At 48.8% G+C, this 26357-nt stretch overlaps 1 protein-coding gene across 1 annotated transcript in view; it reads right to left on the reverse strand.

The window, feature by feature from the left end:
- LOC121482967 (pseudouridine 5'-phosphatase) overlaps positions 1 to 26357 on the reverse strand; it is an 83263-nt gene that overhangs the window by 14668 nt on the left and 42238 nt on the right. The window contains exon 3 of the mRNA XM_041741141.1: positions 7626 to 7855. Coding sequence (XP_041597075.1) covers positions 7626 to 7855 — 230 coding nt within the window. The remainder of the gene's footprint in view (positions 1 to 7625; positions 7856 to 26357) is intronic.

A 26357-nucleotide genomic window follows, 5' to 3' on the forward strand; every position in this document is an offset into this window, starting at 1 on the left:
CTCCATCTACTCGAGGTGACCCGTGCACCCCAGCTTATACATGCAGAGTGATGGGGACATGTCCTAGTTTGGAAAAGCCATTTCAAAAAAAACCCAGAAAAATCACCCCTGGAGTTGTTAAAGGCCACCCTTGGAAATTGCTGGGGACTGTGGACTCAGGATTTATTTAACCCAGGTTGTGACGAATCCCGAGATTCTTAACCACGTTACTCATTATCACTCCCTACGCAGCGTTTGCAGGCATTTCCCCCCAAAAGGCTCCCTCTGTGACACAGAGAAGCAGGCTGAGATGGAATGCGGGAGGAACTAGCAAGGGATGGAGCCAGCAGGCTGAGGGGCTCCCGCTTTGCGAGGTGGTGGGGGCCTCGTGGGAGCCGAGCACAATGACGCAACCACATACCAGTGTTTACAAACCCCCAAAAGGCAAAGGCACTGACTTACGGAGAAACCCGTACGACCATTAGCCGGCTCTCCCTGCTCGCCTATTGCAGCAATGCCGCTGCTGTCTACTAAGGAGGACTGGAGTGCACGGCTGTTTAGTTAATTTTTTAGAAACCCAAGATACAAGTCATCCTTTGCAATATCTGATATCGTGTCCAATTTTCCCTGGGCGCGTGGTGGCTTGATACAGATACGTCATATTCTACATGGTGTTATGATGGCCTAATGAGAACTATCATTCTCCGAAACGGCTGATACGTGAAGACTGCACAAGCTCATGAACAAACATACACCGAACTGAGAAAACTGCTTAGCAGTTGTGCTGGCACAACCACATTATAAGAATAAATTATGAAGGAGCCCCTCCGGTAATGTCACAAATCATGGTAACAAAAGTCGCGTTTGGCATACCATTTCAGCAGTTTACATTTTGTGTGATGTATGCGTCTGTGTGTATGAGTCTCAAGAATGAGAAAAAAAAAAATTAATTGCTTAGCGATGGGTTTAGCGGGAGTCACGCACAAAACTGAACCAAAACAGCACAAATAGATGAGTGCGGAGCTCCTGGTGGGTTAACGGTCTTTGTAATTGCAGAGGAAAGCGGTGTCACCATCACGTTGGTTTATTTGATTCAGGTGATCTGAAGGTGCCGGGCAAACGTCAAGAACCGTTACTAACTACGCCTGATTTTGAAATGAAGACGCACGCCCGTTCAGTTGATCTGGGCACAGGTGCGCGTGGGAGGCAGGTTGTATTTGCTGTCCAGGGAGATCACAGCTCTCCCAATGTGCCATTAGCCACAGGGAACACCAGGTAATTACGTGCGTGGTTCCTGCAAACACGGTATTGTTAGGTAAGTATTCTCCACCTAAGAATTGCTGCTAGCCCATTTCTTAATGACAGGAATGGCTGCCTCATTCACCCCCAAGTGAAGACCATCCTATACTGTCTTTTTTATTTTTTAATTTATTTATGCATGAGAGGCACAAGCAGAGGGAGAAGCAGGCTCGCTGCAGGAAGCCCCACATGGGACTCGATCCCAGGACTCCAGGATCACACCCCGAACCGAAGGCAGACACTCAACCACTGAGCCACCCAGGCGTCCCTCCTATACTGTGTTTACTCAAGGGCACTGCCAGCAGGGGGTCATGCTGCAGAAGGTCTGGGAAGATGGGGGGGTGGGCATGTGTCAGGTCCTAAGCATGGAGGATGTCACTAGGCGGGACACCTGGACTTTATGTGCAGGGCAGTGGAGCCACGTGGGTGGGAAGGGAGAACCTGGCAGGAAAGCATCCCAGGAGAGGCCTTGACGGGCTGGAGAGTATATGGACAAGAAGACGGAGAGATAAAGCAAGAGTGTGGCCAGAAAGGATCACAGTGACCGATGTGGAAGTCCCGTTGGCCCCTGGGGTGGCGGTCCAGGATGAAGGGAAGACTTGAGAACCAGAGGCAAGCTCATTCCAAAGTGAGGAGGTCGTGGGAGCTGAGCAGAGAGGGAGGGCATAGGGTCTGGCCAGTGAGATGCTGAGCAGCGGACGTAACGAGGAAGTGACACAGGGATGGCTGGAAAAGGAAAAAAGGGCCCTTGGGGGTCAAGGAGGTCCAGAACATGCTACAGTGGCTCAAGGATTATGTTGAACTGGGGACAGTTTAGAGTTTCTGTGAGCTCTCCTTATCTTCCTAAAAGCACAGGCTCCCTAAAGAATTCAACTGTCACAAACGCCCTCCCTGGGAGTTTTACAACCAGGGGAAGTTGACTCTTACTGCTGAAGAGAAGTCGGCACAGGTCAGCACCTGGATAAGAAATCGCCTAAACATTATGACACTGTCATAAAGCTATCACATCTGCCACCCGTCCTAAGAGCGCATTTATTTTTCCTAAGAGTCATTTGTTCTCCTCAAAGTGTCCCTCTTTCTCCAAGCCCTCCTCAAATGGTATATATGGCCCAGACTCCAACTGCCTCCGTGAACCACATTTTTCCTGTGAACTGCCAAACCATAAGTGAGTAAAAACGTGTGTTAACTGTCACCAATGCCTTTTGTCAGTTTAATTTACACACACCTAATACAGAACCTAAGAGAGTACAGGAAAATGATTTCCTCCCCGACAGCGGAACCTGGAAAAGCAAGCAACCTCGTCCCTGGAAACTCACTAGTGACACCAAGCAAACGTAGGTTCAGTGAAAGAAAAGAAATAAAAGGGTAGTAGGTAATATTTGACATAGGTAATATTTAACATGCATGAGATTTTTTTTTCTTTCTTTCATGAAATAAGGGGAGGGCTGGGTAAATCCTGGGGCAGGAGACATGACATGATACGGAAGCCATTGTATTCTGCTTAGTGGTTGTGAGTGACAGGAGGAGAAAGTGGTGGTGAGGCCTGGCCAGGGATGGTGGAGGCTGCTGGGTCCCCGATGCCCCTGGAGGTGGCAATGGCAGACTACGATGGCACGGTGACTCTCCTCAACCCAGAAGGTGCTCCAGTACGGTCATGCCTCTGCTGGGGGTATTGGCAGTGGGAGGCTAAAGAACTAAGGAACGTCCAATCACGTAAAACACTCAGGGCCCAGCACAGCTCACCTGGCCAAACACTCAGGGCCCAGCACAGCTGACCTGGCCAAACACTCAGGGCCCAGCACAGCTCACCTGGCCAAACACTCAGGGCCCAGCACAGCTCACCTGGTCATCAGTTTAATTTTAAATTTGACACAAGCTATGCTTGCTTCCCATTATTCTCGGTGGTTCTTCACGGACCCAAAAATGACAGCAGCACATTGACTGGCCACACCTGTCTGTAGACTCTGGGGACAGAGACAATGTATGGTAAAAAGAGGCACTGAGAGTGATTCTTAACACGTTTCTTTGTCAGGAGGTCATGTAAAACATATTAACGGCCCACAGCAAAAAGCCAGCTCAGGTGATTACTTCTGTAATTGAGGGAATGGTCTTAGTTTTCCAGGAAGAAGACATTATTCAATTACAATTCACCAACTAAAATGCACTTAATTTTTTTTCTCTTTATGTATATAAACACTTAACGTGCAGAACATCCTTGAAAACAAAATAAAATAAAAGAGGAATTGGGGCACCCGGGTGGCTCAGTGGTTGCATGTCTGCCTTTGGCTCAGGGCGTGACCCTGGGGTCCTGGGATTCAGTCCTGCATCGGGCTTCCTGCATGGAGCCTGCTTCTCCCTCTGCCTGTGTCTCTACCTCATTCTCTCTCTCTCTCGCTGTGTCTCTCATGAACAAATAAATAAGATAATTAAGAAATAAATAAATAAAAGAGGAATTAAAAAAAAAAAAAACTAAAACTCAGTTCTTAATATTAACAGGAAAACTAAGATAGGCCAAGTAGTAACTACTATGCTTCTTGGAATCGATTTCAGGATTAGTTGTAATAAACGTCAACCAACAAATCACACATACACGACGCCACCCTTTTTATTCTGCACCAGAGACGTGCATCTTTGTGGACTGGGAACTCGAGTGGAGAACCACACAGCCCGAGGGCCTGGGGGTGACTCCCAGCTTGTCTCACAACCCGCCTCGGGGCCTAGAGCCCTGGCGCTCACGCCTGCAAGCCTGCAGAAGCGTGTGTGCCGTGGGATCCGGAGCCCAGGGGACCACCGCCCACGGGGTCTCCCCACGGGGTGTCCGACAGCCGGGGAAGGACACGCCAACTGTCTCCTTGGCACGCAGCAGGCACTCAATGAGTCCTCGTTAGTGCTGAGGAGGCTTACGGGGACTTGTGGAGATGGCACCGTTTCTGCTTATTTTTAGCACAAAAGAATGACACATGCATAGCTTAGACATAATGGTTTCAGGGAGAACTTGTTTCACGCCAGCTCCGTTAGGCATTATCTCCTGGCAAAATGGTAACTAACGCTTCACCATCACTTCTCCTTCCCGTTACACTGCTTGTTTTTTACTCCTCTCTGTTACTACTACTGTCCCTAATTAACTGGATGACACCCACCGCATAATAAATCCCCAACGGCAACTGTGAATCTCTCCAGCGACTTAATAATCGTATGAAATGCCCTTGAACTTGGCAGGCGCGCCACTCTTATGCGCCTGCACTGCATCAACGAGAAAGCAGCAGGACATGTTCTAAGAAGCTTCTCATATTTCAGCAGCCGTCTTTGCAAGTGCTTCGTGTATTAGGTAGAAGAAAGAATCCAAGTACAAAATTAAGGGGGTGTCCACCACAAGGAGCCTGTTAAAAATCTTCCGCTGGTATCACCACATGCGGATCGCCCGAAGAGAAACCCAAAAAGCCTGGACTGTGTTTGCCTAAGAAATATGACAAGAAAGGTTTCATTTCTGCAAGACAAATACACGCATAAACAAACACGGATTAGCAGCAAGGGTAACGTCTAGAACACTTTATGAGCTAAATTACCGTTCAGATCTGCAATTGCTCATTTTTCTTTGACAAGTCTAAAACAAATATTGTCAGCGAGAAGACACACAGGGATGTGCAGACAGTATGGGAGCGCCGGAGCTCTGCGTTCACTTTGCAGCTGTGCCTTCTTCGCTTTGCACGGTTTCCTCGCAAATGGCCTCATGCAAAGTGAGTACGTGAGAGCGAGCACGTGCTTTCCCCATCGACTATTTCCCTACGCGCTTTGAAACACAGAAATACCACGTTCCAGTGATACGGTGCCTTGCAAAAGGAGGACGGCTATCACGGGAGGCATCGTACTCTCTTTTTTCCCTTTAACTGCCTCCGCCTTACAAGCAGCTCACGTGAGGGCCACTATCCCACTATCCTACGTAGCGTTTATCAGGTCCTACAGATCGTAACGAAGGGAGGTGCCTGCAGACTCTGGAGCACTCTGCGACCCAGTCTGTCCAGTGTGGCCGCTTCTAGTCCCTTGTGAACAAACAGCAACTTGCACCAAACAGTAAAATGGCTCTCCTGGCAGGAGGGCTTCATAATGTGAAGGTGCAGAGCAGCTCAGGAAGCGAGGTTCTTAGGAAACAGAATGAATTTCTATGGAACTTGCAGTAGGGTGCCAAGCATGCGGGCGTATCAATGGCCTGACACAGGAAGCAGACACTCCTTCCATCCCAGATCTGTCCGGGCAGCCCTGGAAAGAAAGGGGCTTGTCTTTCACTCTATGGCCTGGAGGCCGGGTGACCGTGCGCTCGTCCCTCATCACCAACTGCGGTTGAGCCGTATTCAGTCATGAGATTTGAACCAGTCCATGTCTGTGTATCGATGACACTATGGTGGTACTTCTATCACTCAATGATCCTTCATGGCTGTGACGTCATAAAAAACATGTTTGGTCTCCGTCACTGGCTCCTGGCACAGAAGTCCCAAAATCCTTGGAATTTCTTGAGCAATCGGAGCATCTTTGTTATTTGTGATCAACCCCTTTCTTGAGTTTCCGCTAATCGAGTGACTGTCCCTGGTTCCTGAGATGGCTCTGGGCCGGGCTCCAGAAAGACCAAGGCATGGTTAGAGGGATGGACCTTCCAGCCCCAGCGTCTATGTAACGAAACCTGCAGTACGAGCCCCAGAGCAAGGGGTTCGCAGAGCTTCTGGCTTGAGGGACACACTGAGGTGCTGGGACATGTGCACCCAGAGGGCATGGGAGCATAGTGTCCCCGGCCCTTGTCCCAAGCATCCCCTCCACGGGGCTGCTCCCGAGTTGTGTCCTTCCTGACACATCAGAAAACACACACGAGATGTCTCCCTGGGTGCCGTGCCTCATTTTAGTGAGCGACTGAAACTGAGAAAGGGGGCTGAGCATTCCATCCCACGCCCAATTTGTCGTTGGCCAGGCGGAAGGGTGGGTGGCAGGGGCACCCCATATCCGGGTGGCACGCTGTGGACCGAGCCGCGAGGCTGGGGGTGTGTGTGGATTCAGGCGCCTGGTGTGAGACAGGAAGTAAAGTGTGGGAAGGCGCACAGAGGAGCACCTGATGCACACACAGTCACTGCCTCGCATGCTCCCCGGAGGGAGGTGGACCCCGAGCCAGGTAACGCAAAACACAACAAAAACAACAACATGCGCCAGTCACTGGGCTTCAGCTGGAGGAGGGTTTTGAGTCATTCTTGTGGGCTGAATGGTGGCTGTCATTTGTGTCAAAAAGGGCCACGTCCCGTCTCTGGCTCTCTGCAGAGTGAGGGGAGGAAACAGCCGGAAAAGAACTGTCACCAACTGTTCCTCCCTGAACTGACTGTAACCCCAAGTCCTGAAAACCAGAGACCAACAGGGAACACAGAGCCCACTGTCACCCTGAGCAACGCCCACCTTGCTGCCGGCACTCACACATCACCCACAGGAACACCCTGTCAACTAAGGCCCCATGGAGTTCTGCAATGTGCTCAGGCACACAGTCAGACCTCAGCCCGCCCCTCTCAGGACCATCTCCCTGAGGTTCTGGAATCTGCACAACACACAGACCTCAGCACCCCACCACCACCACCGAAGACCATCTCCCTCTTGCTCTGGAATTTGCATAAGCACACAGTGGAGGCTAAGTATCCATCCTAACAGTATCAGTGCAGAGAGGAGAATCTGAAGCAAAGCTGGGTAAACACTATCCACCAGCTCTAAACGAGGTTCCACGTCACTGAAACTCTCTGCTTCATCTCCAGTGTGGACTCTGTGTAATGAAGTATTGCACAGAGGCTGGAGAAAGGACACTGGAGGACAAAGTCTACGAGTGCCCCCATCCTGCAGAAAAACAGACGCCTGGAAACGTCATGATAAAACCAGTGGTCACTATGAGCAAAATCCTGGCAGTAACGAAATAGCCCTCAACAAGCATTTGGGGAGAGCACAGTGGGTCTTGATGATTTACATGTGTGTTGTAATCCATATGCTCCTTGAAGTCTGCTCATTCCAAACAAGGATGATGTCCTGCCACCCTTCCTTGCAAACCATTCATTGGGCAGTGTTCTACCAAAGATAAGCTTCTGTGATCACGTCCGTGCATCCCAGATCACTGACCTGGTGACGCGGGGAGACATGCTCCCCCACGAACTGATGTGACCTTACCATCCCCTGGCCACCCCACTGCCCTTCTCGCCAAGCATTTGGAGTTCTGCACAGTGACCCTCCGACAGTGAACACAAGGCCCTCTGGTAGTGGGCAAACCCCACCTCGGTGGTGTGCTGGGCAACAGGGCCGCTGGGGCCACTTCTCACCACTGAAGAAAGGCTTACCTTCTCCATGGGAGGAGGAGGAGAAAATCTCTTGGCACAAGCGAGAAATATGTCGGGATCCGGTTTCCCATTCTTCACTTCGGGGTCATCCCCCAGAACGATGTGGTCAAACAAGCTGAAGAATTCCTTGTGTCTGCTGGTCTTCATCTCGAACGACAGTAAGCTGGAGCTGGTGGCAACGGCCAAGGGCACGCCATGCTCTCTCAGGTGGTGGATCAATTTTTCTACTCCTGGGGAGGAGAAGGGAAAGCCTTGAGTGAGGTGGAGGAGGTGGAGGAGGTAGAGGAGGTGGAAGAGGTGGAGGGCCACAAGGCTCCCTGCGGACGCTGTGCTAGCTCTGTGACCTGGACTCTTTGCCACCTGTTCTCAGGAATGACGTGATCTGACACAGATTTCCTGAACGGGCTGCAGGGGGAGGGGCTCAGGGCTCTGCAACACACCTACTCAAAACAAAACTCAAAAAGCAATTCAGGGTTCGCTACAGCATTTCCCAAAGTAACAGGAGGCAATTTTACTGGAAAGAAACAGGGCTTTGTTTGCTGGTCCTCTTTTGCTGAGACGTGGAAACCAGGCAGACTGAGCCCAGGGAGGTGCCTCTGCACTTGGTGGACCATGTTTTGTTTCTTTCCTGGAGCAATGAATATGCAATGATCATGCCATGAGTGTTTTCTGAGAAAACCGGCCATTCTAACGGAAAGCAATTCAGTCATTCGTCACACTGCCGGGGAGAGGAAATCCTGAAAGGGCTTCTACCACAGGCTGAGGACAAAGGCCAGAGCTGAAGGGAGAGCTTGCAGGGCTACCTGAGAAGGGAACAGAGAACAAAACAGACTTGCTGAATGCAGCTGAGCAACAGCAGCAACGCATCACCTGGACGGAACGTTCCCCACACTCTGGGTAACTGTAAGGATTAAGTCAGGGAACAGGCAGGCGAACATCATTATTCAGAGCCGACTGGGAGACGGCTGGTTATCAGAAACGTGTCGAAAACAACAGGACCCCCCACCTTGAAACCTGTGCCGAGCATGACAGTAACGTCTAAATCCACACACGTTATCGAAAATACTCCTGTGAATAATCATATAACCAAGACTGTTTTGGTAACTGCATGAGGCGATGTCCCTAGTTTCTTAATTGCTCCAGAAAAGACGGACACACCCCCTGTTTTCAAACACCTTCAGCTGTTCACGAAGACAACAGACACTGGAGTGCGTGAGCTTTAACAGAAAGAGTCCTGAGATGTTCAAAGGAAGGTGTGGATCTGAACTCTGCGTCAGGACAACGTTAAAACTTTTTTAAAAGGAAAGCACACTCTAGCACTCCGCAGGATGTGAAATTCGTAACGTCTGACACCCAATCAAGAGTTACCATGCCTAAACAACAAATGTTGGAGAGGATGCGGAGAAAAGGGAACCCTCTTACACTGTTGGTGGGAATGTGAACTGGTGCAGCCACTCTGGAAAACTGTGTGGAGGTTCCTCAAAGAGTTAAAAATAGACCTGCCCTACGACCCAGCAATTGCACTGTTGGGGATTTACCCCAAAGAGTCAGATGCAATGAAACGTCGGGACACCTGCACCCCGATGTTTCTATCAGCAATGGCCACAATAGCCAAACTGTGGAAGGAGCCTCGGTGTCCATCGAAAGATGAATGGATAAAGAAGATGTGGTTTATGTATACAATGGAATATTACTCAGCAATTAGAAACGACAAATACCCACCATTTGCTTCAACGTGGATGGAACTGGAGGGTATTATGCTGAGTGAAATAAGTCAATTGGAGAAGGACAAACAGTGTATGTTCTCATTCATTTGGGGAATATGAATAATAGTGAAAGGGAATATAAAGGAAGGGAAAAGAAATGTTGGGAAATATCAGGAAGGGAGACAGAACATAAAGACTCCTAACTCGGGGAAACGAACTAGGGGTGGTGGAAGGGGAGGAGGGCGGGTGTTGGAGGGGAATGGGTGACGGGCACTGAGGTGGACACTTGACGGGATGAGCACTGGGTGTTTTTCTGTATGTTGGTAAATTAAACACCAATAAAAGTTAATTAAAAAAAAAAAAAAAAAAAAGAGTTACCATGCCTACACGTAAGCAGACAAACACAATACATGGCCAGGAGAAAAAAAGCAATCAATACAAATGAACAGAGACATGGTTGAGGGAAGGAATTAGCAGATCATGACTTTCTAGCAGCTTTCTAAACATCATACATATGCCCAAGTTAGAAACCACCAGAGTGGAAAAAATAAAGCAAAAACAAAAGTGATATCCAATTACACACTATCTATAGAAAACCCACTTTAAATAAAATATTCAGACAGGTTAAAAATAAACAGATTGGGAACCATATATCTGAAAGTATTAATGAAAAGTAGGGTTCGCTATATTAATAGCAGACAAGTGTGCTTTAAAAGAATGGATGAGGGGATCCCTGGGTGGCGCAGTGGTTTAGCGCCTGCCTTTGGCCCAGGGTGTGATCCTGGAGACCCGGGATCAAATCCCACATCAGGCTCCCGGTGCATGGAGCCTGCTTCTCCCTCTGCCTATGTCTCTGCCTCTCTCGCTCTCTGTGTGACTATCATAAATAAAAATTTTAAAATTTTTTAAAAAAAGAATAAAAGAATGGATGAGGAGTCTCGGAGATAACTAGAGACGTTTCATAATGACAAGTAGGTCAATTGATCAACAAGACATAATTCTAGATGTGTATGTATCTTATAACAGAGCTTCAAAACACATAGAGGAAAAACTAATAGAAGTGGATGCAGAGACTGAGGATTTAAACTCCTGTCACTAGCTGATAGAAAAGTAGACAGCAGGATACAGCAGACTTCAAAAACACTATCAAGCAACTTAACTGAACTGACATTTATATAACACTTCACCCAAAATAGCAAAATACAAATTATTTTCAAGTGCACCTGGAACACGCAACAAGCTAGAACATGAATCCATGAGCTACAAAAAAAAAAAAATTTACAGTAATTGAAACCATTCAAAATATGTTCCCTGACCATAAAAGAATTAAAGCAGTTATTAATAACTGAAGTGTATGTGGAAAAAATATTTGGACATTAAACAATACACTTCTATGTCAGATATGAATCAAAGATGAAGTCACAAAGGGCAATTAGATGATATTTTCTGGAGAACAAAAAGATAACATCGAAATTTGAGGGATGTGGCTAAAACAGTGTTTAGAGGAAAACTGATGGCACTAAACACTTGTATTACAGAAGAAGATGGTCACAAACCAGTAATTTAAGCCAAAAAAGATGCGAACAAAGAAGACCAGTGATGTAAGCTTCCACCCTGAGAAAGTGAAGGATGAAAGTACAATCAAGTTAAAGCAAAGAAAGGGAAGACAAAAATAAGGGGGGAAATAAATGAAATCGCATAAAAGAGAATACAGAAAATCAATTAAACCAAAAGCAAGTCCTTTGAAAAGTTCAATTTAACTGGCAGATTGTTAGCCAAAATGATCAAGAAAAAAAAGAAGATCCAAATTTAACAGCGCTAGTAATCGAAAAGACGGCATAACGACAGGTCCTTAAATTCATTAAAAGGATTAAGAGATGCTACTATGAGCAACTTTATGCCAATACACTCAACAGCTTAGATCAAATGGACAGACTTTTTAAAAGAGACAAAGCTCACTCAAGAAGACAGTAATAACCTCAACAGCCTTATACCTAGTAAAGGCATTTGTAGTTAAAAGACTTTCTCGTATCTGGGATTGGATGGCCTCATTGGTGAACTTAGCACACACCTGAGAAAGAAACACCAATTCTGAGCAAGCTTTTCAGAACACAGGAGGGAACATGCCCCAGCTCATTTCACAAGACCAGGTATTTCTCTGATATGAGAGCTGCACAAAAGGCAGACAAGAAAACCAGAGATCCGTATATCCCACCTCAATACCGTCACACCTAAAGACAGTTTCAGCCGTCGCTAGTCTTGTACGTCAGCAGTTTCCATGCAGTTTGAATACATGAGTTGAAAGTATGAAGATGCCGAAACACTCAATGAGGTTGCAACAACCATTGATTAATATCATGGATTAAATCAATTAGCTAAATTTCAATTAGAAACCTTACTTAACTGGCGGGTGGCAGGAAAGAACGCTTATAATAAAAATACAGCCAATAACAAAACTTTGTCTGGATATAGTCAGTAAAGGTGAGTCTTGTTAACCGTGAAAAAAAAAAAACAAAAAAACTGCCGCTTGTTCTACGAGTAAAAATGGGCTCACCCGGGAACAGCAGACAATCACAATCCAGCACAAGCGAGCTACAGCAAATCCACAGGCAGGTCCAACAAACAATAGACGGGGGCATTATTTTACGGAGAAGTGAGGAAGTTGGACATGTTTTTGTGGACAAATGTGCACTGGAGAAAATTCAGAGTCCAGAATGATGACGGTTTCTCACGGGCTGACTTGCAGGGGTGGCAGGTTTGTGGGAGGAGAGGCAGGGTACATGTCTCCCCGCTGGGGCCTCTAAGTGATGACTGTTTCGTGTTAAGGATTCTCCTGTTCACACTGTAATTGATCGTTCTTTCTGTGATTGACACTGAGTGGGACTGCTTCACCCACCAGCCTTCCCTTCTAGTATCCTGCATGCACTTTAGGGAGCTTTCTCCCTATATATGTTCCCGGTCTCAAAATGATATGAATTTAAAACCAGATTTTCAAATTACTAAATTACACTAGAATAAACCAACATTTTAAAAAAATGGACCGCATTTAAACACCCTGCTCTCTGTAAAACCCACAGGAAAAGACAGTTTTGCTGAAAATATTCTTTTGTGCCACCATTTTTTTAAAAAATTCAAACACAGTTCCTATCACGTTAGCTAATCTCGTGAACATTTCCAGCTCTGGGAATGTTTTCTAATGTTCCTGATGTAACAGTACAGAAATATGCATAAACAAGTGCACAGCAACAAACCTCTACGGCAGGGAACATACTCAAAATCTGTGTACAGATAGGGGAATGGGTCACAAGTGGTTCTGCAGGACTGTTTTTAAATGATACTGAGCGTCCTGAACGTGGTTGAGACCAGAGTGAACGTGACCCAAGGGAAGGATGTGACCACAGTCCTCGGGTGGGACATTAGGCAAGCAGGCATCCTCTTCATGCTCAATGTTATCACCCAACAAATCGCAATGATCAGCATTGCTCGTGGAGCTGCTCCAGGGGAGTGCAAGTACACGGTCACGCACGTAAAATCACCTGGGTGACTACTTGACCAGCGTGACCGTAAGACCCGTATAAACGTTGGCCATTGTCTAGTCATCAGGCAAAACTTGAAGATATCATCACTAAGAAATCATTGGAGTCTCTGGAGATATAGCTGGCTGACTCCTTAAAAAAAAAACAAAAACAAAAACAAAAAAACAAAACAAAAACTCCCGTATCCTTTAACTACTGTACACCACCTTTCTCTTACTCAGTCCCTGCCCCTGAGAAGTAAAAGACTAAAAATGAAAGTGGAGTTCTGTCCTGCAGGGAAGCTGGTTAATTAAGTATATAAACGAAATCCCGCTAACAGCCTCTGGCCCTTGGTGTGCTTGGGTTGGTGTAAGGGAAGGGCACAGAGACATACGTATTGCTACAAAGAATCAGCTCTCAGAGGATATTCATCTACAGGGGAAGAAATAAGAAATGTGAAGAATCAGCAGTCTTGATAGGAAGAATGCTTTCCTCTTACTTCATCCTAAAGACCTAAGATGGATGAGAGAGAACATGGATGCTGCCGTTAAAATGGATTTGGAAAAGGAGAAATGTAGGAAAGACGGAGCGCTGACGTGAGTTAAGGTATTTCTTTGGCATTCACTCACTGAGCAGATATATCCGCGGACATCCCACTAGCTCAGGCCTTGTGTTTAGCACGTCACCCTAAATGCAAAGACCTATAGTGAGGAGTTAATAATGGGGCGGAGGGGAAACTCCTGCAGAGATGTGCATGCCCCTAGGAACTGTGCTGTGGGCACAGAGTCTAGGTGTCTCTGGAGTTAGGCCTAGGAAGACAATGGCATGTGCCACTGGGGCCATGCCATGCGGTCAGCTGATGAACACCACCCAGCTACCCAGAGTTAGACACCAGCGCTGTCCTGGGACCAGATATAGGGTGTAGGACTCCGCCCAGCCTAGACCCCCTACACCTGCATTCTGGTGACAGCTATGGCCCTTCTTTACCCGACCCATCCGCGGGGAAGAGCCTCTCCTGGAAGGTCGCACAACTGCCTGCGGGGAATGTAGGTGAACACCTTGATCTGATAGATCAAAGGCCTGTGATCAGGTGTAGTGGGTTGACTGGTGACGCCCAAGAAGATATGTCCAAGTCCTAACCCTGGGTCTAATGACCTTATTTGAAACAAAGGTCTTTGTAGATATGGCGAAGGGTCTTAAGAATACGATCGTCCTGGATTTAGGATGGGTCTTAAATGCAATGGCTAGCATTTTAATCTGTCTGGGCTGTTAGTACGCAACCCCCAGGACGGGTGACTTAAAGACAACAGATTTTTATTTCTCGAGTTCTGGAAGTTGGTAGGCAGGATAAAGGCACCACAGATTCTGAAGCTGGTGAGGCCCCCTTGGCCCACGATGAACAGGTCACTGTGTCTTCACATGGTGGAAGGGGTGGGCTAGTGCTACAGGGTCCGTCTTATAAGGGCAATAATCCCATTCGTCAGGGCTTCACCCTCATGACCTGATCACACCTCCTGACAACCCTACCTCCTAATACCTTCACACTGGGGAACTAGGGACTCAATCTATGATTTTTGTGGCGGGCACACACATTCAGACCACAGCAACTGTGTCCCCATTAGCCAAGAGGAGAGAGGGAGACGGCCCTGTGTCCATGGATGCAGAACATGGAGGGATGCAGCCCCGAGTCCATGAATGCCTGGAGTCCTCAGAAGCTGGGAGACACAAGGAAGGATCCTCCACTAAGCTTCAGGACGTATGGTCCCATACAGATGCTCTGCATTCTGGGAGGAAGATGCTCTGGGAATCTCTAGCTACCGACTCTAAGACCCAAAGAGCCTGCAAGGGGCGGTCAGTGCCCTAGGCGTGGAAGGTCCTGGGAGACGGTGGAGCGATGGTTCTCAACAGGGGTATTTTGACACCTGTGCTCACTCAGAGGAGACCGTCGGCCGTGCCTGGACTTACACTTGACTGATTTCTAGTCAGTGCGTTGAGATGGAAGCCCCGCAGGAGTGTTCATAGTCCTAGGGGAGATGAACTCATATGGACTCACACTAAGGCCAGGCCCTTTCACAGCTGGATTCTAATTCCTTCTGCCCTAAGTATGGGGACAGTGATGGAGAGGACCATACATTCTACCCTCGTGCCAGGATGCAGGATTTGAACGACACGCTCTTCTTAAGTGATGACAATTCAGGTGACGGGCTCCCCTTCCAAGAAGCGATGTTTCCCTGTGAACGTACCTGAGGAGCACCGAAATCCCCATCAGCCTTACACCGTATTCAAGTGGACATGACAAGGATTGCCTGGTCTACCATTTTATTTAAGGCACTGGTCCTCAAGTCGGGGGGATAGTTTTGCTCCCACCCCTGCTGACAGACATTTGGCAAGGTCTGGAAGGTTTTTTTGTTTTGTTTTGTTTTTTGTTTTTTTGTTGTGACAACTGAGGAAGGGAATGCTCCTGGCACCTGGTAGGTGGAGACCAAGGATGCTGGCCACTATCCACCCTACAATGCACAGGACACCCCACAAGCAGAATGATGCAGACCCAAATGTCACCACTGCTAAGGCTGAGAAGCCCTGCCTTAGCATGAGAGACTCTGTTCTGGAAACTCTGGCTTCTGAGAGGAACTTGGGCTCTTCCCACAAGTCCAGCATCAGAGCAGGCCTGAGGGTACAATAAGAAATAAGAAAGAACAATCCCGTGTTCCTCTGATCCAGGGTTCATAGCCTCGAGAGGGGTCCACATGCCAGCAAGTCACAGTGTGCTCATGACAATGTTTCATGTCCACCTCCTCTACTTCTCTGTAACTCAACCATTGTCTGAGGTCACACGGACCTGGTGTGAGTCCCGCTCTCCCAGCTCCTGCGTGTCTTTCACTTTTTTCACTCTGAAAGCTGGGTCGTTTATAAAATGGGATGGGGTTGGATATCCTCATCCCATGGTTCCAGGCAAGATAAAGTCACTACTATGGACTGAAGTCCGCCCCATGAAATTCCCCTGTTAAAGCCCTAAGCCCCAAAGGGGTGGTGCTGGAGATGGGGAGGTGACTGGGGTTCTGTGAGGCCATGAGGTGGAGCCCCCTAATGAGATCAGTGCTCTTATAAAAAGAGGGAGGAAGACAAAAAAATTAAAGTTAAAAAAGAAAGAGGAAGACGCACCTCACCAGAACCCAGCACGTTGGCACCCACACCTTGGACCTCCAGCTTCTAGAACTGTGAGAAATAAATGTCTGTGACTTACGACGCCCAGTCCACGGTATTTTGGTATGGCAGCCCGAGCTAAGACACAAACGTGAAAACATTATGCTCAGGCTACACCCTCAAGTCTTGGAAGATGCTGGGTACAGTTAGTGTCCTTCTGTTATTAAACTTGGCAGAGGAGGAAAGTTCCCCTCAGTTGTATGGCTCAGACGCAATCCCCAGCTGACCCTCCCACACATCGTGTTTGCAACCTTGTCACCCCACAATGAAGCCCCCAAGCCAACCAGGCCTACACAGATTGGGAGCCAACCTTCAATCAGGTTTCTGGGGTGTACAGAGTTGAAGAGTGTTGTCCCCCAAATTCATGTCTGCCTGGAACCTCAGAATGTGACCTCATTTGGAAATAGGGTCTTTGTAGGTGTAAATGATTGAAAATCAGGAGATGAAGTCATCTTCGATTTACAGGGTGAGCCCTAAGTACAACAACCGGTGTCCTTATAAGGAGAAGATGCAGAAATGTGGGGAAGAAGCCATGTGAAGACAGAGGCAGAGATGGGAGGGACGCGGCCACAAGCCAAGGGAAGCTGGGAGCCCGCAGAAGCTGGACAAGGAAGGAAGGACTCTCTCTCCTAGTGCTGGGTTGGGGCCCAGCTGGGAGCCTTAGACAAGTGAAAGGTATCACCTGAGATAGGCCTTTTCCTTGGGGGGCCTTTGCTAGGTTAGTGTTTGCATCTTTGCTGTGAGGTGGCTCACGTCTCTGGAGAAGAGCATTCCAGGATCTTGCTGGTTGTTCAGCTGAAGGGGCCTCAGTGGGCAGATGTCCCCCTCATCTTCAATGTTGTCTGCATCCTCCGTGTGTCTTATCATTGGCCATCTGAAGCCTCTCTGGTTCAGTTCAGAAAAGGAAAACTGTGTTCTGCCCAGAGTGGGGGAGGATGGCATCTTGGATACAGAAAATGGGGTAGAGAACCCAGGTTTCCAGCTACCCTGCATCCAAGATTTCAACCCGCCCTGCAGTGCTTTTTGCCCTATTTTATCCTGCCTTTGCTGAAACATGCATCCAGCCTGCTGCCTATTCTCAAATGGGAAAATAGTCAAAAGACTGTTTCGTGACACATGAAAAAGATTTGAGATTCAAATGTCAAGAGTCCACACAGAAAGCTTTGTGGGAGCACAGCCACACTCGTTCATATCTCTGCGTACTGCTGCTTTCAGCTCAAAAGGTAGAGATAAGCAGTTGACAGGAACACCGTGCATGGTCTACAAAGCCAAAAACACAGAAAAAGTTTGCCTATCTCTGCTCCATAGCAAACAGATCTCCTGCACGCACCTGAGGAAAAACCACTTGAAAGGACACGCAAATGAGAGGTAAGTTTCATAGTGAAGGAGGCGAGCCAGGCATTGAGATCCAAGTCCTCTGGCCTCTGAGCAAGGGATGCTAGCGAGAAGTATCATAGTTCACAGGGATTCTTCTGGAGACCTTACCAGGGAACTGCCATTTCAGAAAAGGAATCCACAGTCCCAGCGCCGTCTTCTAGCTTGCACTGAACTAACGACTCGGGCGGGAATCATGCTAAGATCACTGGAGCATTAGTAGAGCCAACTGTCCAAACAATGTTGAGGTTAAGTGTCTATAGTACGTACGTATCGTACGCCCTGTAAAATATAACGGGGCATCCGGTGGGGAAATGCAGAGCACACAGGTATATTAATGTTTATAAACGTCTAAAGTTCAATTTCTGTGCTGTCGTTAAATCTCATTACGGATGTTGGATAATTTACCACACACAGAATATTTTATTCATCAGAGGTTCACCATTTCAGTGCAACTGGAAAGGAGCATAATTTTTGAATCTGCAAAATATTTTCTTCATCTTGTGAAATTTAGTCTGCAGGAATCCCTAATGGGCAAAAATTGTGTATATAAAAATTAAATCACTCCAATACACCAACATGCCGAAAATCTCCTTATTAAATTGCCCCTTCAATACACTGTGCGTGGACAGAGAAAAATCAGTCAAGTAAGATTCACATGACCCAGAGAGTATGTGAGTTGTAAGCAGGTGCACATTATTTTCCGAGATGTGGGACATTCAGGAAATGACCATTTTCAGCTTGGGTAGTTGAGGGACACTTTGATCACATGCATGTATTAGGAGAATCCTTTATGCTCGGCAGCCCCCGTCCTCACACTAGCAATGACAGGGGTCATTACGGAGGCTCCGCAACGGGTGTGGTTGGCCGTCGGTGCTGAAGGGAGGACGCAAGGGAACACCTGGCAGTCTGTTCTTGGTGTATCTTCTCACCTGACTGGAGTAACTCGGGCCTTCTAGGTTTGCACGAATTCCAGAAAAACTGCAGAAAACGGGACACTCTTTTTAAAAATAGTTACTGAGTTTTGAGGTTTTCGTCCATCTGTTTTGTTACTATTTAAAGAGAGTGTCCAATTACCGTCGACCATTTGACAACAAGGAGGTGGGGGTGCTAAGCCTCTCACAGTTAAAAAGTGCACCCGTAACTCTGACTGTCCCCAACATTAACTACCCAGAGTCTGCCGATGATAGAAACAGCCAATCAACACATATTTTGTATGTGATATATACTATGTTCTTACAGCATAGTAAGCTGGAGAAAATAAAAAATAATTAAGAAAATCATAGGGTCTCCCGGGTGGCTCAGCGGTTCAGCGCCGCCTTCAGCTCAGGGCATGATCTTGGAGACCCGGGATTGAGTCCCACATCGGGCTCCTTATAGGGAGCCTGCTTCTCCCTCTGCCTGTATCCCTGCCTCTCTCTCCGTGTCGCTCATGAATAAATAAGATCTTTTTAAAAAATTAATAAAATCATAAAAAATACATTCACAGTACTGTACTGCATTTACAGAAAAACAGCTGCGCCTTAACTGGCCCCACGTAGGTCAAGGGTAAACCGTGTTTCAAAACACTGACAACTGTGGGTTAAAATTTCCTTCTGCGCCTCTGTTTATTTGATGGAAAGCTGCTTAAAGTGTGAACTTTATTTACTGTGAATCACTGGTAGTGTCCCTGCTTCTAGAGATCTGCAACTACAAAATCAATGTACAAAATACCTATTTAAATCGCCTTTTATTTATAGCCCAGGAGAAAAATATCCCAAGAAATGCAGCTAGCTCAGTGAATCTTTGGGAGCCTCTATGATAGCTCCGAATAGTAAGACAAAACTCTTTAGGGTCACTTAGGCAGCCAAGCAGTGGGCGCGCTAGAAAACCCAGCCTCAACTAGTGCGTCTAGTGCACCGCAGACCGAGCCGTGGAACCGACCTTCTCCACCCCGGCTGCGCGCTAATGGGCCTCAAGGCCGAGGCCCAGAGCTCACTGCTCTCTTGGCTTCTCTGAAGCTGCGGGCCACCCTCTCGGTGAGACGACACGGGCCCGGCCGGCACAGAAGGCGGCTAAATCTGCAGACGGTACGAAGAGACAGGCAGACCTGGGACTCCAGGGTCTGCACCTGGATGTGCTAAGGGACAAGAAAGGTGAGCACCTGCCAAACAGCTCCCATCCGCAGCAGCTCCTTCTGCCTGCCTTGGGCATCCAAAAATGCGACCCAAACAACAGCAGATCTGTTGTAAAACAACCTTTACTTCACTGTATGGCGGCTGGTGACGCGGCTGTAAGGCCACTGCCACATGGTTGGGGCAGTGGAGCGCGTAGGCCAGGAGCTGTGCATTCTGCAGTGCGAGCGCCACCCTTGGTCGTCTTGGGGCATGTGACGGGAATCCCGCCGGCCCCGATGGCATCGTCTGTGATATGCAGATGCCATGAGGGACCAGAGGTGGACAGGCACACACACCTGTGACAAAAGGGAGGACCCGACGCAGGCCGGTCCTCAAGGCTCGCTGGTGACCGTCACTATCACGGATGCTCGCCCACGAGCCACCTGCAGAGCCATGCAGCGTCCTTCTGGGACAGGACAGAGGGAGAGTGTTCTGGGGCCTCTGGGGATGCCCAGGCTCTGTGTTAGTGAGACACACGGACCCCGTAAGTGGCACAGAACCTGCTGATGTCTTCTTCAAACTGCACTCGGCATAAGCCTCATGGGGGTCCTGCAGCAAATGAACACAAGCCTGTAGCTGCTCCGTGCACACAGGATGCTCTGTGCACCTCGTGTGCCAGGGACATCCTGCATTTAGGGGCTCACGAAGCACAAGCACCTAGCACCCCAGGAAAGTTCTCACTTGCTTCAAATCTGTCTCGTCCTAGAAACACTGTCAACTTAATTCAAATCATTCAGAATTTTCCTGCTATGAATCACGTATGTGATTTTCTATACATCTACATGGATGATTTTATTCCTTCAAGGGGTGCACGAGTGAGTGTGAGTCTGCATATCTGTCTACCCACACATGTAGAGGCATTGTAAGGTGTGCAAGGACACAGCCTTCCAGGTGGTTAAGGGGTAAGGAACGGTCACGTCCACGGAGCAGGAGTCAGCGGGAGGGGCTTCCAGTGTCTACACTCTTCTAGTATATGAAGCAAGTGTGTGATTTCCCTCGTGACAAAAGCAGTAAAAGGACTGACACCGTGATTGTGGCCATGAAGGGACAGCTTCCATATGAATGACTATGCTTTTCTTCCTTTTTTTTTTTTTTAAGATTTTATTTATTTACTTATTTATTCATGAGAGAGAGGCAGAGACACAGGCAGAGGGAGAAGCAGGCTCCATGCAGGGAGCCCGACGCGGGACTCGATCCCGGGACTCTAGGATCACACCCTGGGCTGAAGGCAGACGCCCAACCACTGAGCCACCCAGGGATCCCCTATCCTTTTATTCCTGTAGAGACACATTCGACACGTGAAAACCCATGCGGAGACTCAGCTTCCATCCTTACAAGCTGCTGGGGAGCACTTTAAGATTGTTGTCACCTGTGCAGTGCGACAGCCTCAAATGTTCAAGGACCAAGTGTTAATGGAGTTGCAGCCCTGGTCTGTCACGTGAGTACTGATTCTTGGCAGCAGCACGGGTCACTGGGTCTGTGGTCCGCTGAGACCTTCTGGCTCCACCTCAGGTGACGTCCTTCTATCCTGGTCCTCCTCTGGCACACCTGCCCGCTGCCTGTCACCAAGTGCCACACCCAGAGGGACCCCCTGCGCCCCAGCATGGGGGACTCAGTGTGGAACAACTCCCATTCAATATCCCAATGGCTTCCCACTGTGGGAAGCAGCAAACAGATGAGCTCGGGAGCACGGACCCTCAGGAACCGAGCTGAAAGGCCTATTATTCCACGAGCACATGCACGAGCAGAGGCCGAGCGTCAAGCTGTCACGGAAGCAAGTGCACTGGCTGCCTGAATCCGCCACGTCCACCCCCTTGCATCTGAATGGCCATGCCATCCGGGCTCACCGCCCTGTGTCGTGTGCTCTCCTCAGGTGACCCCAACGTCAAGCCCAGCCACCGAGCTGCTACTGCTCCAAGCACAGCGTGCCTTACTTTCATCCACACCCAGTCTGCAATTTCCTTCTGATGTGACCCTGTATGCGGCTGTGGGCTTTCACATGCGTGGACCTGCTCGTCCTCCAAACGGACTACACACCCACCCTGGCCAAAGGGTCCCCCCGAACACCCACTCGGCACCGGACGGTTGGGAGGGCTACAAGATAAGGCACAAGAGCTGCAGGATGGCACCCAGCCACCGAGTGCCTTTGGGCCTAGCTGTGGGGATGAGAGCACGAGCCGCAAAGGAGGGGGGCTGTGCACACCCCTGCTGATGGCCTCAGGCGAGTAAGGCTGTAAGAAGCACAGGAGGAGGAAAGGAGGGGAAGAACAGGCACACAGGGAGCATCAGACGTCAGGACGCAGGAGGAGCTGGCCTGGCACACGAGGAGGAAGGGACTCGGCAGACAAGGGACGATGTGCCCACGTCTCGGATGGCTCGCATTGTTCCATGAAGCTGAGCAGAGATGGAGGAGAGCATGAGTGCCTTGTGAGCCCCCCGTGAGGTCCGGATGCTGCCTGGGGAAGGCCCCCCCCCGCACGCCCCAGTTTATGTGCCGGAGCAAGACTCCACCATGGAAACGTACCTCCAGTTTCCAGAGGGGGTGGGGGGCCTGACCCCAAGAGCACTCAGAGAGCCCGGTGGAAGAGTGGGGACTGATCTGCCCCCCGTACCACACACACACACCTCAACCGCAGAGGCCACACACCTGCTAGCTCCCCTCCTCAGCCGCCTGTCCCTGTGGAGGAGCCCTGGACGCCACAACCCTCGCTGTCCGGTGCACCAGGGCCCCAGCTCGTCATCTGCGCTCTGTCCCCCTGCAGGGACGTCCTCAGGAGCAAGGAGGAAGGGGTGTCCACGGGGAGGGAGCAGTGCAGAGCCGAGCACAGGGCCCACGCCGGGCCTGTCACACTCCTCCGACTCGACCTGGAGGCCATGTCTTGGGGTCTCCTTGTGAAATGCCACAGCCAGAGAAAAAACAGAACAGGGAAGCCTTCTGGAGGATTCCATACCATAGGAGGTACCTCTAAGCCAAGTGACGCCTGGAAAATTATGCCAACTACATTATTTTATCAACCTCCAAGAACCTGAGGATGAAGGAATCTGTCGAAGCCAAAATACAGCTTATTGACACCTTTCATGGGGAATGATTTTTAAAAGGTTTTCCTAAAATGCCAAGTCAAGGACTTTCCTAGTGGACTGCAAGATGCACTTCAAGTGGTGAACGCATACAACCTATGAAAACCCCAGAAAAGTTAAAACTGATGATCCATTTTGTCTCTTTTTCTATATTTTTTGGCACAATTCAAAAGAGCTCTGTTTTCATAAAATAACCAAACCGTGCACTAACACAGGGCTCACATTTATCTATTAAGTCATGTGGAAAACACCTCCAGAGTGTCTGTACTGAGGAGGCGCATGGCCATTGTGGAGGAGAGAGGCTTCCTTTAAGACACAGTCCAGCTGACGTCAGAGGGATTCTGGTCAGGTCTGCCTCTGTGTTGAGCCCCACGGGACAGTCCTATCCTGCAGGCAGTAAAGGACACAGCCCTAAATCATACCTGCAGCCTACTGCCCCCTGTGATGGGCCCAGGGAGGGACACACCCTCCATCATAACTGGGGGAGCAGCTGCCCCTGGTGATGGGCCCAGGGAAGGTCACACCCTACATCATATCTGGGGGAGCTGCTGCCCCTGGTGATGGGCCCAGGGAGGGACACACCCTACATCATAACTAGGGAAGCTGCTGCCCCTGGTGATGGGCCCAGGGAGGGATACACCCTACATCATAACTAGGGAAGCTGCTGCCCCTGGTGATGGGCCCAGGGAAGGTCACACCCTACATCATATCTGGGGGAGCTGCTGCCCCTGGTGATGGGCCCAGGGAGGGACACACCCTACATCATAACTGGGGGAGCTGCTGCCCCTGGTGATGGGCCCAGTGAAGGTCACACCCTACATCATAACTAGGGAAGCTGCTGCCCCTGGTGATGGGCCCAGGGAGGGATACACCCTACATCATAACTAGGGAAGCTGCTGCCCCTGGTGATGGGCCCTGGGAGGGACACACCCTACATCATAACTAGGGAAGCTGCTGCCCCTGGTGATGGGCCCAGGGAGGGATACACCCTCCATCATATCTGGGGAAGCTGCTGCCCCTGGTGATGGGCCCAGGGAGGGACACACCCTCCATCATAACTGGGGGAGCTGCTGCCCCTGGTGATGGGCCCAGGGAGGGACACACCCTACATCATAACTGGGGGAGCTGCTGCCCCTGGTGATGGGCCCAGTGAAGGTCACACCCTACATCATAACTAGGGAAGCTGCTGCCCCTGGTGATGGGCCCAGGGAGGGATACACCCTACATCATAACTAGGGAAGCTGCTGCCCCTGGTGATGGGCCCTGGGAGGGACACACCCTACATCATAACTAGGGAAGCTGCTGCCCCTGGTGATGGGCCCAGGGAGGGATACACCCTACATCATATCTGGGGAAGCTGCTGCCCCTGGTGATGGGCCCAGGGAGGGACACACCCTCCATCATAACTGGGGGAGCTGCTGCCCCTGGTGATGGGCCCAGGGAGGGACACACCCTCCATCATAACTGGGGGAGCTGCTGCCCCTGGTGATGGGCCCAGGGAGGGACACACCCTACATCATAATTGGGGGAGCTGCTGCCCTGGTGATGGGCCCAGGGAGGGACACACCCTCCATCATAACTGGGGGAGCTGCTGCCCCTGGTGATGGGCCCAGGGAGGGACACACCCTCCATCATAACTGGGGGAGCTGCTGCCCCTGGTGATGGGCCCAGGGAGGGACACACCCTACATCATAATTGGGGGAGCTGCTGCCCTGGTGATGGGCCCAGGGAGGGACACATGCTACATCATATCTGGGGTGGGGGTTGCTGCCCCTGGTGGTGGCCACAGGGAAGGACACCCCTTGCATCATATTTGGAATGCTGATCCTGGTCATGGATCCTTACATCACAATTGTGGCTGTTACCCTGGTGATGGGCCCAAGGAAGGACATACTCTTAACATCTACCTGGTGGCTGCAGCCCCCTGGCATCCTGCCATCCGGTCTCCTATTTTACTTGTTAAATACCTACGTGCGCCGCAGGTTTCACCTTGAAAGTATGAGAAAATGAATGCTAGTGAATTAATAATACAGCCTCTCGACAGGCAGCCTTCTTGTCTAATAAGCTCAAGGTGACTTCCACAACCAAAAATACCTACCAGAAAGTACCTTCAGAAAGAGAAGAGATAAAAGTTGCCACGGGTTATGCGATCATCCTCAGCTTCATAATGGGAACAAAGCACGAGGTGAAGAGAATCAACACCCACATCTAGAAAGAGAACGGCGGCCAGTTTTTCTGAACACTGTCCTTCCACCCAGTATCCAGGAGATCACCTTCTCAGGGGATTTCAGGTTTGGCTCGGGTACGGAGATGAAGGGTGGGTTGCAGAATGGAAGGAAGACGGGGTTTGTGAAGCCTGTCGTTTAGGGTAGAAATGTTGCCCTACTTTACGTAAGATTCATAGAATCAAATAAGATATTTTGTGTATAGTTATTTTAACTCTCACCAGCCTCACTGATGACAATACACAAGAGGTCCAAAAAAGAAGTCATCTAGGTTAAGTTTTGTAGGATTATGCTATCTTTAGAACTAGCTCCTGCCTTACTTTTAAAGTAGAAATTTCTGAATTAAGTGATCTGTAATCATCTATGATGAGTATCTTACATAAGTGATGTGTGGTCACTGCCAAAGCTAAATGAGAACACTGCATCAATTGGTTTCACCAAGTAGAGTTCATGGTGTAGACTTCTTAGTATTCCAGCCAAACTACCACACTAGCTTGAGAAAACATCACATTTCTGGGTATTGTAGTAGAACATATCTCAAGTGTTTCTTAGAGTACAGAACAAAAATACAAGAAGGAACAGCACTTGAAAGGTTTGAGAGGATAATGTAGGGAAAATACATTTGCATACCTAATACATTATGGGTACTTATTAGCATGTTGAACAATGAAAGATAATCCAGGTTAAATGTTAACAGTATGGACAAATACTTAGCTAGATTAAGAGAAAAACAAGAGAAGTTCAAATAACTAAAATCAGAAATGAAGAAGGGTGACATTAAAACCAATGCCACAGAAATTAAGGGGAAAAAAAAGATTTAGGAGAATAATGCTAAAGAGTGTATGCCAACAAACTGGATAACCAGGAAAGGGATATATTGTTAGAAATAAATACCCTTGGGGCATCTGGGTGGCTCAGTGGTTGAGCATCTACCTTTGGCTCAGGTTGTGATTCTGGGGTCCTGGGATCAAGTCTCACATCGGGCTCCCCATGGGGAGCCTGCTTCTCCCTCTGCCTGTGTCTCTGCCTCTCTTTGTGTGTCTCTCATGAATAAATAAATAAAATCTTAAAAAATAAAAAAAAAGAAATATATATTTTGTGTCAAGATCAAATCAAGAAACGGAAAGCCTGATCAGATATAAAATACTAAGGATATTTGTTCAGGGATGAGAAACCTCCCAACAAAGGAAACCCCATCTGTGATGAAGCCTACCAAACAAAGAGGATTAAACTAATATTCCTCAAACCCCTACAGAAATCTGAAGAGAAAGGTGTATGTGTGCTCATTCTATGAGACCAACATTACCCTCATACGAAAACCAGGCAAAAACACTACAAGAAAACTATATATTGATATCTATAATGAGTATGGAGGCAGAAATACTGAAAAAAATACTAGCAAACTGATTTTGACAGTGCATTAAAACCAATATATGCCATCACCAGGTGGAAGTTATTGCTGGAAGGCACAGAT

The sequence above is a fragment of the Vulpes lagopus genome, chromosome X (genome assembly GCF_018345385.1).
Source record: "Vulpes lagopus strain Blue_001 chromosome X, ASM1834538v1, whole genome shotgun sequence".
Classification (NCBI taxonomy): Eukaryota; Metazoa; Chordata; class Mammalia; order Carnivora; family Canidae; genus Vulpes; species Vulpes lagopus.